At 68.3% G+C, this 14,853-nt stretch overlaps 3 protein-coding genes across 4 annotated transcripts in view; all 3 read left to right on the top strand.

Moving 5' to 3' along the window:
* The window catches only part of AXL (AXL receptor tyrosine kinase), a gene marked incomplete at its 3' end in the record, with an annotated part of 4,096 nt that extends 3,424 nt beyond the window's left edge, over window positions 1-672 (top strand). The window contains exon 5 of the mRNA XM_082333497.1: window positions 662-672. Coding sequence (XP_082189623.1) covers window positions 662-672 — 11 coding nt within the window. The remainder of the gene's footprint in view (window positions 1-661) is intronic.
* Window positions 673-3,312: 2,640 nt separating this feature from the next.
* Window positions 3,313-9,984, top strand: HNRNPUL1 (heterogeneous nuclear ribonucleoprotein U like 1; the record flags this gene model as incomplete). 2 transcript variants are annotated; one of them, XM_082333471.1, is made up of 15 exons in its annotated part: window positions 3,313-3,562; window positions 4,551-4,685; window positions 4,777-5,272; window positions 5,364-5,437; window positions 5,542-5,681; window positions 5,765-5,864; window positions 5,954-6,066; window positions 6,155-6,421; window positions 6,500-6,622; window positions 6,693-6,821; window positions 7,200-7,368; window positions 7,450-7,752; window positions 7,825-8,024; window positions 8,107-8,241; window positions 9,814-9,984. In XM_082333471.1, the coding sequence occupies 15 exons, from the start codon at window positions 3,313-3,315 to the stop codon at window positions 9,925-9,927; spliced, it is 2,748 nt and encodes a 915-aa protein (XP_082189597.1). In that variant the 3' UTR covers window positions 9,928-9,984. The 2 variants fall into 2 exon arrangements, with proteins under 2 accessions (XP_082189597.1, XP_082189596.1); XM_082333470.1 differs by having other exon boundaries at window positions 7,450-8,024.
* Window positions 9,985-12,261: 2,277 nt separating this feature from the next.
* On the top strand, window positions 12,262-14,662 carry CCDC97 (coiled-coil domain containing 97; the record flags this gene model as incomplete). Its single annotated transcript, XM_082333496.1, is given in 6 exon segments — window positions 12,262-12,361; window positions 12,445-12,702; window positions 13,980-14,218; window positions 14,326-14,377; window positions 14,380-14,446; window positions 14,528-14,662. Coding segments are annotated over 6 exon segments (825 nt in total). The 3' UTR covers window positions 14,637-14,662.
* Between the last annotated feature and the right edge of the window lie 191 nt (window positions 14,663-14,853).

Here is a 14,853-nt window from a genome sequence, read left to right as displayed (position 1 = left end):
GTGAGTGCCCCGCACCCCGACCCCCCGAGCCCCTGGGACCCCTTGAGACCCCAGGGACCCCCCTCCTAATCCCCTGGGACCTCCCCGAGCCCCCTGGGAACCCCCCGAGCCCCCTGGGACCCCCCCAAAGCCCCTGGGACCTCAATCACTCCCCGTCCTCCCAATCGCCTTGGGACCCCCCCCCAGTCCTCTGGGACCCCCCCAAAGCCCCTGGGACCTTCCTGAGCCCCTGGGACCCCCCCCAAAGCCCCTGGGACCCCCCCCAAAGCCCCTGGGACCTCCCTAAAGCTGCTGGGACCCCCCTGAGACCCCCCCGAGCCCCCTGGGACCCCCCCAAAGCCCCTGGGACCTCAATCACTCCCCATCCTCCCAATCGCCTTGGGCCCCCCCAGTCCCCTGGGACCCCCCCAAAGCCCCTGGGACCCCCCCAAGCCCCTGGGACCCCCCTGAGCCCCAGGGATGCCCCCCAATCCCCTGGGACCCCCCCAAAGCCCCTGGGACCCCCCTGAGCCCCCAGGGATGCCCCCCAATCCCCTGGGACCCCCCTGAACTCCCCGGACCCCCCCAACCCCCTGGGACCCCCCTGAGCCCCCCCAAGCCCCCCGGGTGCCCTAAGCCCCACGAGCTCCTGCCCCCCGGCCATTTTGGGGGGCCCCCCCAGGTACGAGCTGATGCGCCGCTGCTGGGCCGTGGACCCCCGGGAGCGGCCGAGTTTCGAGGAGCTGGGGGGGGTCCTGGGGGCCACCCTGCGGGGGCTGCCCCCCCCCCACGCCCCCCGACCCCCTCTACGTCAACATGGAGGAAGGGGGTGCCGCTGGGGGCCCCCCCACCCTGAGCAAGGATGGGGGGGAGCCCCCGGCCCCCCCCGAGCCCCCCCTGCCCGAGGGGGGGCCCGGGCGCTACGTGGTGTGCCCGGCCCCCCCCGAGAGCGGCCGCCCCCCCGGGGACCCCCCGGCCCCTTGCGCCGCCTCTGAGGAGGGGGCTTGAGTGGGGACCCCCCCCCCCCGCTTCAGCTGCCTCACTGCCAGGGCCCCCCCTGCCCCTCCGCTCGCTGGATGGACTTGGGGTGCCCCCCCGAGGGATGGGACCCCCCCCAGGTACCAGGGCATCCCAGGGCCCCCCCCCCAAGGGCAGGGACCCCCCCAGGACCCCCCCAGGTACTAGGGCAGCCCAGGGACCCCCCCAAGGCAGGGACCCCCCCCAGGACCCCCCCAGGTACTAGGGCATCCCAGGGACCCCCCCCCCAAGGGCAGGGACCCCCCCCAGGACCCCCCCAGGTACCAGGGCATCCCAGGGACCCCCCCAAGGGCAGGGATCCCCCCAGGACCCCCCCAGGTACTAGGGCAGCCCAGGGACCCCCCCCAAGGGCAGGGACCCCCCCCCAGGACCCCCCCAGGTACTAGGGCATCCCAGGGCCCCCTCCCAAGAGCAGGGACCCCCCCAGGACCCCCCCAGGTACCAGGGCAGCCCAGGGACCCCCCCCAAGGGCAGGGACCCCCCCAGGACCCCCCCAGGTACTAGGGCAGCCCAGGGACCCCCCCCAAGGGCAGGGACCCCCCCAGGACCCCCCCAGGTACTAGGGCATCCCAGGGACCCCCCCAAGGGCAGGGACCCCCCCAGGACCCCCCCAGGTACTAGGGCATCCCAGGGACCCCCCCCAAGGGCAGGGACCCCCCCAGGACCCCCCCAGGTACTAGGGCAGCCCAGGGACCCCCCCCAAGGGCAGGGACCCCCCCAGGACCCCCCCAGGTACTAGGGCAGCCCAGGGACCCCCCCAAGGGCAGGGACCCCCCCAGGACCCCCCCCCCCAGGTACTAGGGCAGCCCAGGGACCCCCCAAGGGCAGGGACCCCCCCAGGACCCCCCCAGGTACTAGGGCATCCCAGGGACCCCCCAAGGGCAGGGACCCCCCCAGGACCTCCCCCCCAGGTACTAGGGCATCCCAGGGACCCCCCCCAAGGGCAGGGACCCCCCCAGGACCTCCCCCCCAGGTACTAGGGCAGCCCAGGGACCCCCCCCAAGGGCAGGGACCCCCCCAGGACCCCCCCCCCCAGGTACTAGGGCAGCCCAGGGACCCCCCCCAAGGGCAGGGACCCCCCCAGGACCCCCCCAGGTACGAGGGCAGCCCGGGGACCCCCCAAGAGCAGGGGCCCCCCCAGGACCCCTCCAGGTCCTAGGGCAGCCCAGGGCCCCCCCCAAGGACTGGGGACCCCCCCCAAGGGCAGGGACCCCCCCCCCAGGACCCCCCCAGGTACCAGGGCAGCCCGGGACGCCCCCCCTCCCCCCAGACACCCCCAGACTCTTGGAGCATCCTGGGGTCCCCCCCGGGGCTGGGACCCCCCCCCAAAAGGCAGGGACCCCCCCCCCAGCACTCCCCCCCCCCCAGGGACCCCCCCCAAGGCCAGAAGCCCCCCCAGGACCCCCCCACCCTGCACTTTAACGCGGCCTCGGGGACCCCCGGGGGGGACGGGACCCCGTGGCCGCCCCTCGGGGGGGCCAGGGGGGCCCCACGCCCCCCCCCCCCCATAAAGCCCCTTCTCCTGCACCCTCTCGGCTGCTTTTGGGGTTCGGGGGGGCGGGGGGGGGGCGGGGGGAGCCCAAGGGGGCGGGGTTTGCGGTGCGGGCTGAATCGGGCCCAAACCGCCCGGGTTTCGACCAATGGGAATGCGGCGCTGTCGGCCGCCAGCCAATAAGAGGCCGGCTGTCGTTGCTAGGCAGCGCGGGGGGCGGTAGCACGCGTAGACGCCGCCGGGTTTCCGCCAATGGCGCCGCGCCCGCCCCAGCCCGCCCGCGGGTCCGCCAATGGGAGGTGGAAGCACAACCTCCGGCCCGCCCCCCCGGCGGCCAATGAGAGCCGCGCTGGGTTCGCCCCGCCCTCCGTGCGAGGGCAGCCAGTGGGAAGGGAGGGTTTTCCCTGTGGGCCCGCCTCGGCGCTGACAGGCAGGGAAACAGTCCAATAGAAGTGCAGACAGTGCGCGGCGCCTATTGGACAGAAGGCCGCGTCCGCCCGCCCTCTCCCCGCGTCAATCAAGAGGGCGCCAAGGGGCTGGCCCCAGAGGCGCGGGGGGAGGAGACAAACCCTCTTTCAGCCAATGAGAAGCCGCGTTACAGCGTCACTCCCACTCTTGCCCAATGAGCGCCCGCTTTGCAAAGCGGGACTGAGCGGGAGCTGGGTGAGAGAGGCGGGGCCGGCGCGGAGGGGCGGGGACAAAGCGAAGCCCAATGGGGAAGCGCGTTACAGGCGGCGGCGCGCCGGCGGTCCAATGGCGGCGCGCCTTGCAGTGCGGCGCGGGCCGGGGAGGGGAGGAGGGCGATGGCGGCCATTTTGAGCCGGGCCCGTCGGTGGCGCCTCGATGGCCGGGCGGCGGCGGCGCTGAGCGGCGGGGCCATGGACGTGCGGCGGCTGCGGGTCAACGAGCTGAAGGAGGAGCTGGGCCGCCGCGGCTTGGACACCCGCGGTCTCAAGGCTGAGCTGGCCGAGCGGCTGCAGGCGGCGCTGGAGGCGGAGGAGGCCCGGCGGGGGCCCGCTGCGGCCGGCGGGGACCCGGCCCCCGACGGACACTGTAAGGGCCGCGGGGCGTCCGGAGCCCCGCGCTGAGGGACGGGTCGGGTCGGGTCGGGTCCTCTCCCCGCTCCCTCTCGGGTGGGCTCCGGCGGGGCCCGGTTCGCCCCCTCCTCCGGGGCCCGGTCCCCCCCTTCCCTGAGGGGCCCGGCTCCCCGGTGCCCCCTTCCCTGAGGGGCCCTGTGCACCCCGCGCCCCCAGCTCCCCCCTTCCCTGCCGCCGCTCCCTCCTTTCCCTCAGGGGTCCGGTCTCCTCGGTTCCCACCCCCCCTTTCCCTGAGGGTCCCCCCCATCCCTCAAGGGCCTGAGCCCCACGTTCCCTCGGGCCGTCTCACTCCCCTCATTCCTGAGGGGAACTCCTTCAGACAGCCCTCGGGGGGGGTCTGTCCCCCCGGTTCGCTCAGGGTACCCCCCTTCTCCCCCTCCCCGAATTCTGGGTCCCTCCAGGGTCCCCAGTTGCCTCCCCGGGCAACAACGGCTTCGCTTCCCTGAGGGCTGCTGGGGCCAAGCGGGGCCCCCCCCCATCAATGTGGGACGGGGCCACGTTCCAGCGTCGTTGTCCCCCATCCCAGCTCCGATCTGGGGGTGCTGGGTGAGGAGCTGACGCCGAGGGGGGTTTCATCCCCTCCGGGCGAGCTGTCGCCCCCGGAGCGGTGCCGGGAGCTCGGCGTGCCCACCTCCGTCGTCGCCGTTCCCGTGCCGGCGGCTGTTCCCCCTCGCGCTGCTCTCGCCGGGGTGCTTCGAAGTTAAAAACCCGACCCTTCCGCCGCAGGCGCCCCGAGGGATCCCCCCCGAGGGATCCCCTCGGCCAATTCGGGGCGACCCCGCGAGCGGGGATGCCGGATCCCTCCTCCCGCGCTGGTTCCGCTCCTCCCCGCGGGGCCGCCGGCACCGGCCGAGTCCCCCCCGCGCCCCGTCTGTCCTCCGCTCCGAACAAACCGGCAACGCTTGACTTATTTCCCGCTTTTTTTCCCCCTTCTTTCCTCGAAGATGGCATCGACAACAACAGCCACGCAAGCGATCCCCAGGGCTACCAGCCGTACGAGCACGGCGGCCTCAAGCCGGACGCCGAGCCCGGCTACGAGAGGAGAGCGTTGGACCAAGAACACCCCGTCTTGCACCAAGGTAGGGGCGGGGGGGCCGCCGGCGGCACCGCGGCTGTGCCGGCCCGGCTCGGCTCCCGCCGTTTCCACGCCGCTCGCTGTTCCGCCCGCAGAGATGAAGCTGCCGGAGACGAAGCCCGAAGACCCCCCAGCTCCCGCCTACAACGTTCCCCCTCCCAACTACAACGCTCCCGCTCCCCCTTACAACATCCCCCCTCCCCCTACTTACAACGCACCCCCGGCCGGTTACGGCGCGCCGCCGCCGCCGCCGACCGGTTACACCGCCCCGGCCTACAGCGCGCCGCCGGCCGGCTACAGCGCCCCGGCCCCGGGTTACAGCGCTCCCCCCGCCGCCTACAGCACCCCCCCGGCCTACAGCACCCCGCCGCCCGCCTACAGCACCCCGCCGCCCACCTACAGCACCCCCCCCGCCTACAGCGCTCCCCCCGCCGCCTACAGCACCCCCGTCCCCCCCACCTACAACGCTCCCCCGGGCGGTTACAGCGCGCCGGATCCCGCTCAGCCCCGGCCGCCGCCGCCGCAGCCCCGCAAGCGGCCCTACGAGGAGCAACGGGGCCGGGGTTACTACGAACACCGCGAGGACAAGAGGTGAGCGTGCCCCGAAAGCTGGCGACCCCCAAAATTCGCCACGTTCCCCCCTTCCCGCCGCCGCGTTGAGCCCTCCCCGTCTCCGCTCCAGGGGCCGCTCGCCGCAGCCGCCCGCCGAGGACGAGGAGGAGGATTTCGACGACACGTTGGTGGCCATCGACACTTGTGAGCGCCCCGAAAGCGGCGTGGGGTGGGGAGAAGCCCCCCGAGTCGGGGAGAAGCCCCCCGTTTGGGGAGCCTGACGGCCGGCTTCCCCCTCTCGCCCCCAGATAACTGCGACCTGCACTTCAAAGTCGCCCGGGACCGGTACAGCGGCTACCCCCTCACCATCGAGGGCTTCGCCTACCTCTGGTCGGGCGCCCGTGCCACCTACGGCGCGCGGCAGGGCCGCGTCTGCTACGAGATGAAGGTGAGCGACGCCGGTGGCCGGCTCCCGGCGCCGCGTCCCGCCGCCGGCGTCGCCGACGTCCCCGACCGCTTCTCTCTTCCCAGGTTAACGAGGAGATCTCCGTCAAGCACCTGCCCTCCACCGAGCCGGATCCCCACGTGGTGCGGGTGGGCTGGTCGCTGGATTCCTGCAGCACCCAGCTGGGTAAGGGCGCGGGCGGCCGCCCCCGCCGGGATTTCGGGGGGCTCTCCCCCCCATCCTGAGCGCGGCCCGGCCCTTCCGCACCCCCGCAGGCGAGGAACCTTTCTCCTACGGCTACGGCGGCACCGGCAAGAAGTCGACCAACTGCAAGTTCGAAAACTACGGGGAAACCTTCGCCGAAAACGACGTCATCGCTTGCTTGGTGGTGAGTCCCCCTCGCCGTCCCCGGCGCCGCGCCGGCGTGCCCGGCCCCTCCCGGGGCGGGGGGGGTCTCACCGCTGTCCCCGCCGCAGGACTTTGAGTGCGGGGAGGAGGTGGAGATGTCCTTCATGAAGAACGGCAAATGGCTGGGGGTGGCTTACCGGGTGCGGAAGGAGCTGCTGGGCGGCCGGGCCCTCTTCCCCCACGTCCTGGTGAAGAACTGCGCCATCGAATTCAACTTCGGGCAACGGGAAGACACCTATTTCTCCGTCCCGCCTGGTTTCACCTTCATCCAACACCTCCCCGTGGCCGAGCGCGTCCGCGGCACCCTCGGCCCCAAGAGCAAAGCCGAGTGCGAGGTGCGGGAACGCCGGGATTGGGGGCGGGAAGGGCGGCGCAGGGCCCGGCCGTGACGCCGCCGTCGCCTCTCCTCCCAGATCCTGATGATGGTGGGTTTGCCCGCCGCGGGGAAGACGACGTGGGCCGTCAAGCACGCTGCCGCCAACCCCTCCAAGAAGTACAACATCCTGGGAACCAACGCCATCATGGATAAAATGAGGGTAAGGCGTCCCCCTCCCGACGCCGCGGCTGCCGGGTCTCCAGCCGGCGTCACCGTCCCCTCCTCCCCAGGTGATGGGCCTCCGGCGCCAGCGCAACTACGCGGGACGCTGGGACGTCCTCATCCAGCAAGCGACGCAGTGCCTCAACCGCCTCATCCAGATCGCCGCCCGCAAAAAACGCAACTACATCCTCGACCAGGTACGTCCCTCGGCGTCGCCGGGGCGGCGGGGACGTCCCTCGGCGTCGCCGGGGGCGGCGGGGGACCGAGCCAGACCCCGACGGTGGCGCCCCGCGTCCCCGCAGAGCACCGCAACCGCTCGCCGTGCGCTCTCGCTTCCCCCTTCCCCTCTGCTTTCCGCTGAAAATACCTCTTTAGATGAGAAAAGCCGCTTTTCTCCCCAAAACGGCGCTGTGCCGCGCGGTTGTCTGACGCGGGCGTTTCTCTCCCCGCTCCCTCCGCTTTCGGGCGAAGCGCCCGGCCCCTTAAACCTCCGGGTGTTTTCGGGGAGGGGAAAAAAAAACCAAACCCCCACCTGACCCCAATAACAACCGTTTTTTGCCCGTTCCTGCCGCCAGACCAACGTCTACGGCTCGGCCCAGCGCCGAAAAATGCGTCCCTTCGAGGGTTTCCAGCGCAAGGCCATCGTCATTTGCCCCACCGACCAGGACCTGAGGGACCGCACCGTCAAACGGACCGACGAGGAGGGGAAAGACGTGCCGGATCACGCCGTGCTGGAGATGAAAGGTGGGACCCGGCGCCGGGGGGTTGAATTTTGGTGGGGTTTTTTTTTTGGGGCTGTTTTCGCTCATTTTGGCGCCGGCGTAGCCAATTTCACGCTGCCGGAGGCGGGGGAGTTCCTGGACGCGGTGCTGTACGTGGAGCTGCAGCGGGAGGAGGCGGAGGCGCTGGTCCGGCAGTACAACGAGGAGGGCAGGAACGCCGGACCCCCTCCCGAAAAACGCTTCGAGGGAGGCGGCGGACGCCCCCCGCCTTTCCGCGGGCGCGGCGGCGGCGGCGGTTTCCAGCGTTTCGACGGACGCGGAGGGACCGCCGCGCCCGCCGCGCGGGGCGGCTTCCAGAACCGCGGCGGCGGCGGCTTCCGCGGCGGCAACGGCGGCGCCGGCGCAGGTAGGGACCCCCCCGACCCCCCTTTGCCCCCCTCGGGGTGCCCCCCACCTCCCGTTTTCCCCCCTCCCCTAGGATTCAACCGCGGCGGTTACACCCCCAACCGCTGGGGTAGCAACAACCGGGACGCCGCCGCCAACAACCGAGGGGGTTACAACCGGAACGCCCAACCCGCCGGCGGCTACAGCCCGGCCCGCGGCACCACCGGCTACAAGGCGAGCGGCGGGACCCCCCCGGCCGGCGCGGCCCCCCCCAGCTACGGCCAGGGGCAGCAGGTACCCCCCTCCCGCGCCCCCCGACCCCTCTGGGTGCCCCCCCAGACCCCTCACCCCCGTTTCGAACCCCCCCCCCTCACAGGGCAGCTACGGCCAGGGTGGCTACAACCCCCCCAGTTACGGCTACGGTGGCTACGGTGGCTACGGGCAGAGCTACCCCCAGCCCCCCCCGCCCAGCGGGCAGAGCTACGGGCAGAGCTACGGGCAGTACCAGCAGGTGGGGCGGGGGCTCCCCTCTTTTTTGGGGGGGCTCCCCTCTTTTTTGGGGGGGGACACACTGGTTTGGGGGGGGACACACTGGTTTGGGGGGAAACACACTGGTTTGGGGGGAAACACACTGGTTTGGGGGGCGGGGGCGCTCGGGGAGGGCTAAAAATGGCGATTTTGGGAGGGTGGGGGTGGGATTTTGGGGTGAAAGTCCTATTTTTGGGAAGAAGGGGATGGGATTTTGGGGCGAAGCCCCCTTTGGGGAGGATGGGGAGGGGGTTTGGGGGTGAAATTCTATATTTGGGAGGGCGAGGATGGGATTTTGGGTGAAAAACGCTGATTTTTGGGAGGATGGGGATGGGGGGTTTGGGGTGAAAATTGTATTTTTGGGAAGAAGGGGATGGGATTTGGGGAGGAAAATGCTGATTTTAGGAGGATGGGGTTGGGGTTGTGGGGTGAAACTCCTGTATTTGGGAAGAAGGGGATGGGATTTGGGGTGAAAAACGCTGATTTTGGGAGGATGGGGTTTTGGGGTGAAATTCTATCTTTGGGAGGGCGAGGATGGGATTTGGGGTGAAAAACGCTGATTTTGGGAGGATGGGGATGGGGTTTTGGGGTGAAATTCTATATTTGGGAGGGCGAGGCTGGGATTTTGGGGTGAAAAAGTGTATTTTTGGGAGGACACGGATGGGATTTTGTGAGGAAAACGCTAATTTTGGGAGAAGGGGGTGGGATTTGGGGGTTAAACTCTTTTTTGGGAGGATGGAGATGGCGTTTGGGGGCAAAAAAAGCCTTTTTGGGAGGGCAGGGATGGGATTTTTGGGCAAAAAAAACCTTTTTAGGAGGGTGAGGCTGGGATTTTGGGGCTAAACTGCATTTTTGGGAGGATATGGATGGGATTTTGTGAGGAAAACTCCAATTTTGGGAGAAAGAGGATGAGATTTGGGGGTCAAACTCCTTGGGAGGATGGAGACGGGGTTTTGGGGCAAAAAAGCCTTTTTGGGAGGGCGAGGCTGGGATTTTGGGGCAAAAAACCCTTTTTTAGGAGGGCGAGGCTGGGATTTGGGGGTGAAACTGCATTTTTGGGAGGATATGGATGGGATTTTGTGAGGAAAACACCAGTTTTGGGAGAAGGGGGATAGGATTTGGGGGTCAAACTCCTTCCTGGGAGGATGAAGATGGGGTTTGGGGGCAAAAAAGCCTTTTTGGGAGGGCAGGGATGGGATTTTTGGGGCTAAACTGCATTTTTGGGAGGACACAGATGGGATTTTGTGAGGAAAACACCAATTTTGGGAGAAAGGGGGTGGGATTTGGGGGTCAAACTCCTTCTTGGGAGGCTGGAGCCGGGGTTTTGGGGTGATGACCCCTTTTGGGGAGGGCAGGGCTGGGATTTTGGTGCCAAACCACTCATTTTTCTGCGAAACAGGGTCACGGGAGATAGAAAAAACCCCATTTTTGGGGGGAGGAGGCTGGGATTCGGGGCTGGCACCCCTCTTTTCTCAGGGACAGGGTTTTGGGGCACCCCCTCCTTTTCTTGGGGGGGGGGACAGGGGGGTCCTCACCCCCTTTCCCCCCCTCCCAGTATGCCCAGCAGTGGAGCCAGTACTACCAGCACCAGGGCCCCTGGCCCCCCTACTACAGCACCTACGACTACGGCGGCTACGGCAGCTCCCAGGGGGGGGCCAGCGCCCAGTGACCCCCCCATCCCCGTCCCCCCCCCCTCTCCGTGTGTGTGTGTGTGTGTGTCCCTCCCCCCCCCAAAAAACCTTGCGGTTTTGGGGTTTTTTTTGGTTTTTTTCTTTCCGTCTGTTTAAAAAAAAAAAAAAAAAAAGATTATTTTTAACCTCAAAAGAGACTCGGATGCTCGGACCCCCCCCTGGAGCCCCCCCCCCCCCTCCCTTGGGGTCACCCCCCCACCCACCTTTTGGGCTGTATTTCCCTTTTTGGGCCATTTCCCTCTATTTTCCTTATTTTTTGCCCTCCTTTGTTTTTACCCATTTTCCCCCATTTTCGCTCCCTCATTGGGCCCTTTTGGCCCCCCCTCCTCCTCTCTTATCCCCCCCCCCTCCCCTCCAGGTGGGGAATGGCTGTTTTACAGGAATTTAACTTTTTTTTTTTTCCCAATTTTGGGGTTTTTTGGGGGAGGTTTTTACTGCCCACACCCCCAGGGGAGGAAAAAAAGAAAAGAGAAAAAAAACCAATAAAAACAAAAAAAAGGAAATCGCCGCCTGCCCGCGGCTGGCCCGCCCCGTCTCGCCTTTCTCAGCCCCTGCAGTTTTGGGGTGGATTTGGGGTTTTTTGGGGGCGATCCGTGACCTTTGACCCCGTTGTAAGGGGTGGGGGGAACCGAAGCGCCCCGGAACTTTTGTTGCGGGGGTGAGGTGCGCCGCGTTTCGCGCTCCCGGAAGTGACGCAGCGGCGGGACGGAGGCGGCGGCGGGTAAGGCGCGGCGGGCGGGCGGTGTCGCACTGAAACGGGGCCGGGCTGCGTCCGGGGGGGGCTCTGAGGGGGTTTGGGGGGGGCCCCCCGCCATTCCCGCCGCCCCCTGAGGCCTCCAGGAGCCCCCCCCGCCCTGTGAGCCCCGGTTTTCGGGGCTTCCCCGAGGGATTCCCCCCCTTCCTGAGGGATTTAGGGGTGTTCCCCCCCCTTTTCTGAGGGATTTGGGGTCCCCTGAGGGTCGTTCTCCCCCCTTTCCTGACGGTTTTGGGGTCCCCTGAAGTGTCTCCCTCCTTCCCTGAGGGATTTGGGGTCCCCTGAGGGGTTCCCCCCCCTTTCCTGAGGGATTTGGGGTCCCCTGGGGGTTCATTGCCCTGCTGTCCTGAGGGATTTGGGGTCCCCTGAGGGATTTGGGGTCCCCTGGGGGTCATTGCCCTGCTTCCCTGAGGGATTTGGGGTCCCCTGAGGGATTTGGGGACCCCTGGGGGTCATTGCCCTGCTGTCCTGAGGGATTTGGGGTCCCCTGAGGGATTTGGGGACCCCTGGGGGTCATTGCCCTGCTGTCCTGAGGGATTTGGGGTCCCCTGAGGGATTTGGGGTCCCCTGGGGGTCATTGCCCTGCTGTCCTGAGGGATTTGGGGTCCCCTGAGGGATTTGGGGTCCCCTGGGGGTCATTGCCCTGCTGTCCTGAGGGATTTGGGGTCCCCTGAGGGATTTGGGGTCCCCTGGGGGATTTCCCCCCCCCTTTCCTAAGGGATCTGGGGGTCATTCCCCTGCTGTCCTGAGGGATTTGGGGTCCCCTGAGGGATCTGGGGTCCCCTGAGGGATCATTGCCCTGCTTCCCTGAAGGATTTGGGGTCCCCTGAGGGGTTCCCCCCGCCTTTCCTGAGGGATTTGGGGTCCCCTGAGGGATTTGGGGTTCCCTGGGGGTCATTGCCCTGCTGTCCTGAGGGATTTGGGGTCCCCTGAGGGATCTGGGGTCCCCTGAGGGATCATTGCCCTGCTTCCCTGAGGGATTTGGGGTCCCCTGAGGGATTTGGGGTCCCCTGGGGGTCATTGCCCTGCTGTCCTGAGGGATTTGGGGTCCTCTGAGGATTTGGGGTCCCCTGAGGGATCATTGCCCTGCTTCCCTGAGGGATTTGGGGTCCCCTGAGGGATTTGGGGTCCCCTGGGGGTCATTGCCCTGCTGTCCTGAGGGATTTGGGGTCCCCTGAGGGATTTGGGGTCCCCTGAGGGATCATTGCCCTGCTTCCCTGAGGGATTTGGGGTCCTCTGAGGGGTCCCCCCCCCCTTTTCTGAGGGATTTGGGGGTTCTCCCCCTCATTCCATGGGCCTTTGGGGGTCCCCTGAAATGCCCCCCCCCTTCCCTGAGGGATTTGGGGTCCCTCAGGGTGTCCCGTCCCCCCCCGCTTGATTCCCCCAACCCCTTGGGGACCCCCCCCCTCTTCCTTGGAGGTCCCCCTGCATCCTTTTGGGGTCCCCCCCCCCGTCCCCAGGGCAGGTGCTAACGGTCTCCCCTCGTCCCCCCCCCAGGCAGCGCCCGCCAGCAACCGAGGGGCACCCCACAAACCGCCACCCCGTCCCCCCCCCCGCCATGGCGGGCTGGGACCCCAAAACCGAGGGGGACCCCGGTGTCACCGGGCAGGAGCCGGACGCCGCAACGGCCGAGGGGTCCCCAGAACGGGACCCCCCCGGCAGAACGGGACCCCAAAACGTTGAAGCGGGACCCCGCGTCCCCGAAGAGGGACTTTGCCGCGACGTTGGACCCCAAAGTGAGGAAACGGGACCCCAAAACGTCAAAGCGGGACCCCACGTCCCCGAAGCGGGACCCCCAAGTATCGAAGAGGGACCCCACGTCCCCCGCGCGGGACCCCACGGCGGAGGGGGACCCCCTCTTCCTCGAGGGCTTCCCCGGGGGGCTGGGGGCCGAGCGCTGGCGCCCCGAAATCGGCCCTTTGGGGCGACCCCCGCCGTCCCCCCGCCCGCACCCGCCTCCGCAACCGCCGCTACGCCGCCCTGCGACAGCTCATCCAAGGTCTGGGGGGGTCCCCCCGTGGCCCCGGGGGGGTCCCCGACATCCTTCTGGGATAGCCGAGGTCCCTGGGGTGTCCCCCACATCCCGATGGGATCCCCCCAAATCCTTCTCGGGTCCTGAAATCTCCCCCAGGAGTTCCCCCAGGTCCCCACGGGCTCCGAGGGGGGGTCCCCAAGTTCCCTTTGGGTCCCCCCCCTGGTTTTCTGCAGGCTTTGGGGTTCCCCTAACTCCTTCCTCGGGGTCCCTTTGGCTTTGGGGTCCCCCACTTCCCCTTGGACTTTGGGGTCCCCCATTCCCCTTTGGTTTTAGGGTTCCCCCATTTCCCCCCGACGTTTCAGGGTCCCCTCATTTTGTCCATGGGCTTTGGGGGGGCCCCCATTTCTTTTTGGGTTTAGAGCCCCCCCCCCTCCTCCCTTCCCCTTTGGGTTTAGGGGTCCCCATTTGCCCTGGGGCTTTGGGGTCCCCCGTTTTCCCTCTGGGGTTTCAGGGTCCCCTTATTCCCCCTGGGGTTTAGGGTCCCCCCCTTTTCCCTATGGGTTTTTGGGGTCCCCCATTTCCCTTGGGGTTTTGGGGTCCTCTTATTCCCCCTGGGGTTTAGGGTCCCCCCCCTTTTCCCCATGGGGTTTTGAGGGTCCCCTCTTTGTTTTTGGGGTCCCCCATTTCCCCTGGGGTTTCAGGGTCCCCCTATTTCTCCTTGGGCTTTGGGGTCCCCCCATTTCCTCTCTGGGGTTTCAGGGTCCCCCCTGGGTTTTCAGGGTCCCCCCCTTTTCCCCGCGGGTTTTGGGGTCCCCCAATTCCCCTTTGGTTTGGGGTTCCCTCATTTCCCCTCTGGGGTTTCAGGGTCCCCCCAGGGTTTTCAGGGTCCCCCCCTTTTCCCCATGGGTTTTTGGGGTCCCCCATTTCCCCTGGGTTTCAGGGTCCCCCTGGGGTTTTTGGGGTCCCCCATTTCCCCTGGGGTTTCAGGTCCCCCTATTTCTCCTTGGGCTTTGGGGTCCCCCCGTTTTCCCTCTGGGTTTTCAGGGTCCTCCTGGGGTTTAGGGGTCCCCCCCCGTTTCCCCATGGGTTTTTGGGGGTCCCCCATTTCCTCCCTCCCTCATTCCCCTTTGGCTGTGGGGTCCCCCGTTTCCCCTGGGGCTTTGGGGGGGTCCCCCATTTCCTACAGGGTTTTAAGCCCTCCCCATTCCCCTTTGTCCCTGGGGGGGGGGTGTCCCCCATTTTCTCCCTCTGGGATTTCAGGGTCCCCCCATTTTGACCCCCCCGTCTCACCCCTCCGGCAGGCGGGGAGTACTTCAGCGAGGAGGAGATGCGAGCGCGGGAGCCTCTGCTCTACCAGCATTACATCGGGCAATACCGGGGGGCCGAACCCCTCCCGGGGGACCCCCCCGGCCGCCCCCCACCTTTTGGGGACCCCACCCGGCCCCCAAACGCTGGCGGGGCTGCTGCTGCGCTCGGTGGAGGAGGCGGCCGTGCAGCAACGCCTGCGCCGGCAGCGCCTGCAGGACGGCGACAGCGGAGGGTCGGAGGGGTCCCCCGGGGATTTTGGGGGGGCGGGGGGGCGGGGGGGGGGGGTCTCAGCGTGCTGGGGGGGGGGGTAACACCTCTCTGCCCCCCCCAGATGAGGAGGGGGGCGCCTCCCCCGACCCCTGGGTGCCCGACGCCGCCGAGCGGGCGATGCTACGGAAGAATTCACCAGCCGCATGTACCAGCGCTTCCTGGACGGGGAGGACGGGGACTTCGACTACAGGTGACACCCCCCCCCCGGGGCGGGGGGCCCCCAAAACGCCTGGGCCCCCCCCCGACCCCCCCATGCCCCCCCCCTCCTCAGCCAGGTGGACGAAAACCCCGACCTGGACAACCTGGACATCGTCTCGCGCGACGCCGAGGAGCGCTATTTCGACGAGGAGGAGCCCAGCGACGCCCCCCAACTGGAGTAGGGCCCCCCACCCCCCACAAAGGTGACCCCCCCCACCCCCAAATCCACCCCCCCCCCCCCCCGCGGTGTGGGGGCCCCAAGCCCCCCCCCCTCCACGGGATGTTTTCCACAGGGAAGCCCCGGGGGGGGGGGGTGACCTCACCCCCGCGTTCGTCATCGCGCGGGGGGGGGGGGGGGGGGGGCCGTGAGTCACCCCACGGCGTGGGGCAGGGTGGGGG

The sequence above is a fragment of the Platalea leucorodia genome, assembly GCF_965183815.1.
Source record: "Platalea leucorodia genome assembly, chromosome: 26".
Classification (NCBI taxonomy): domain Eukaryota; kingdom Metazoa; phylum Chordata; class Aves; order Pelecaniformes; family Threskiornithidae; genus Platalea; species Platalea leucorodia.
The sequence above is the reverse complement of the archived record's forward strand: the minus strand, read 5'-3'. Positions and strand labels throughout refer to the sequence as shown.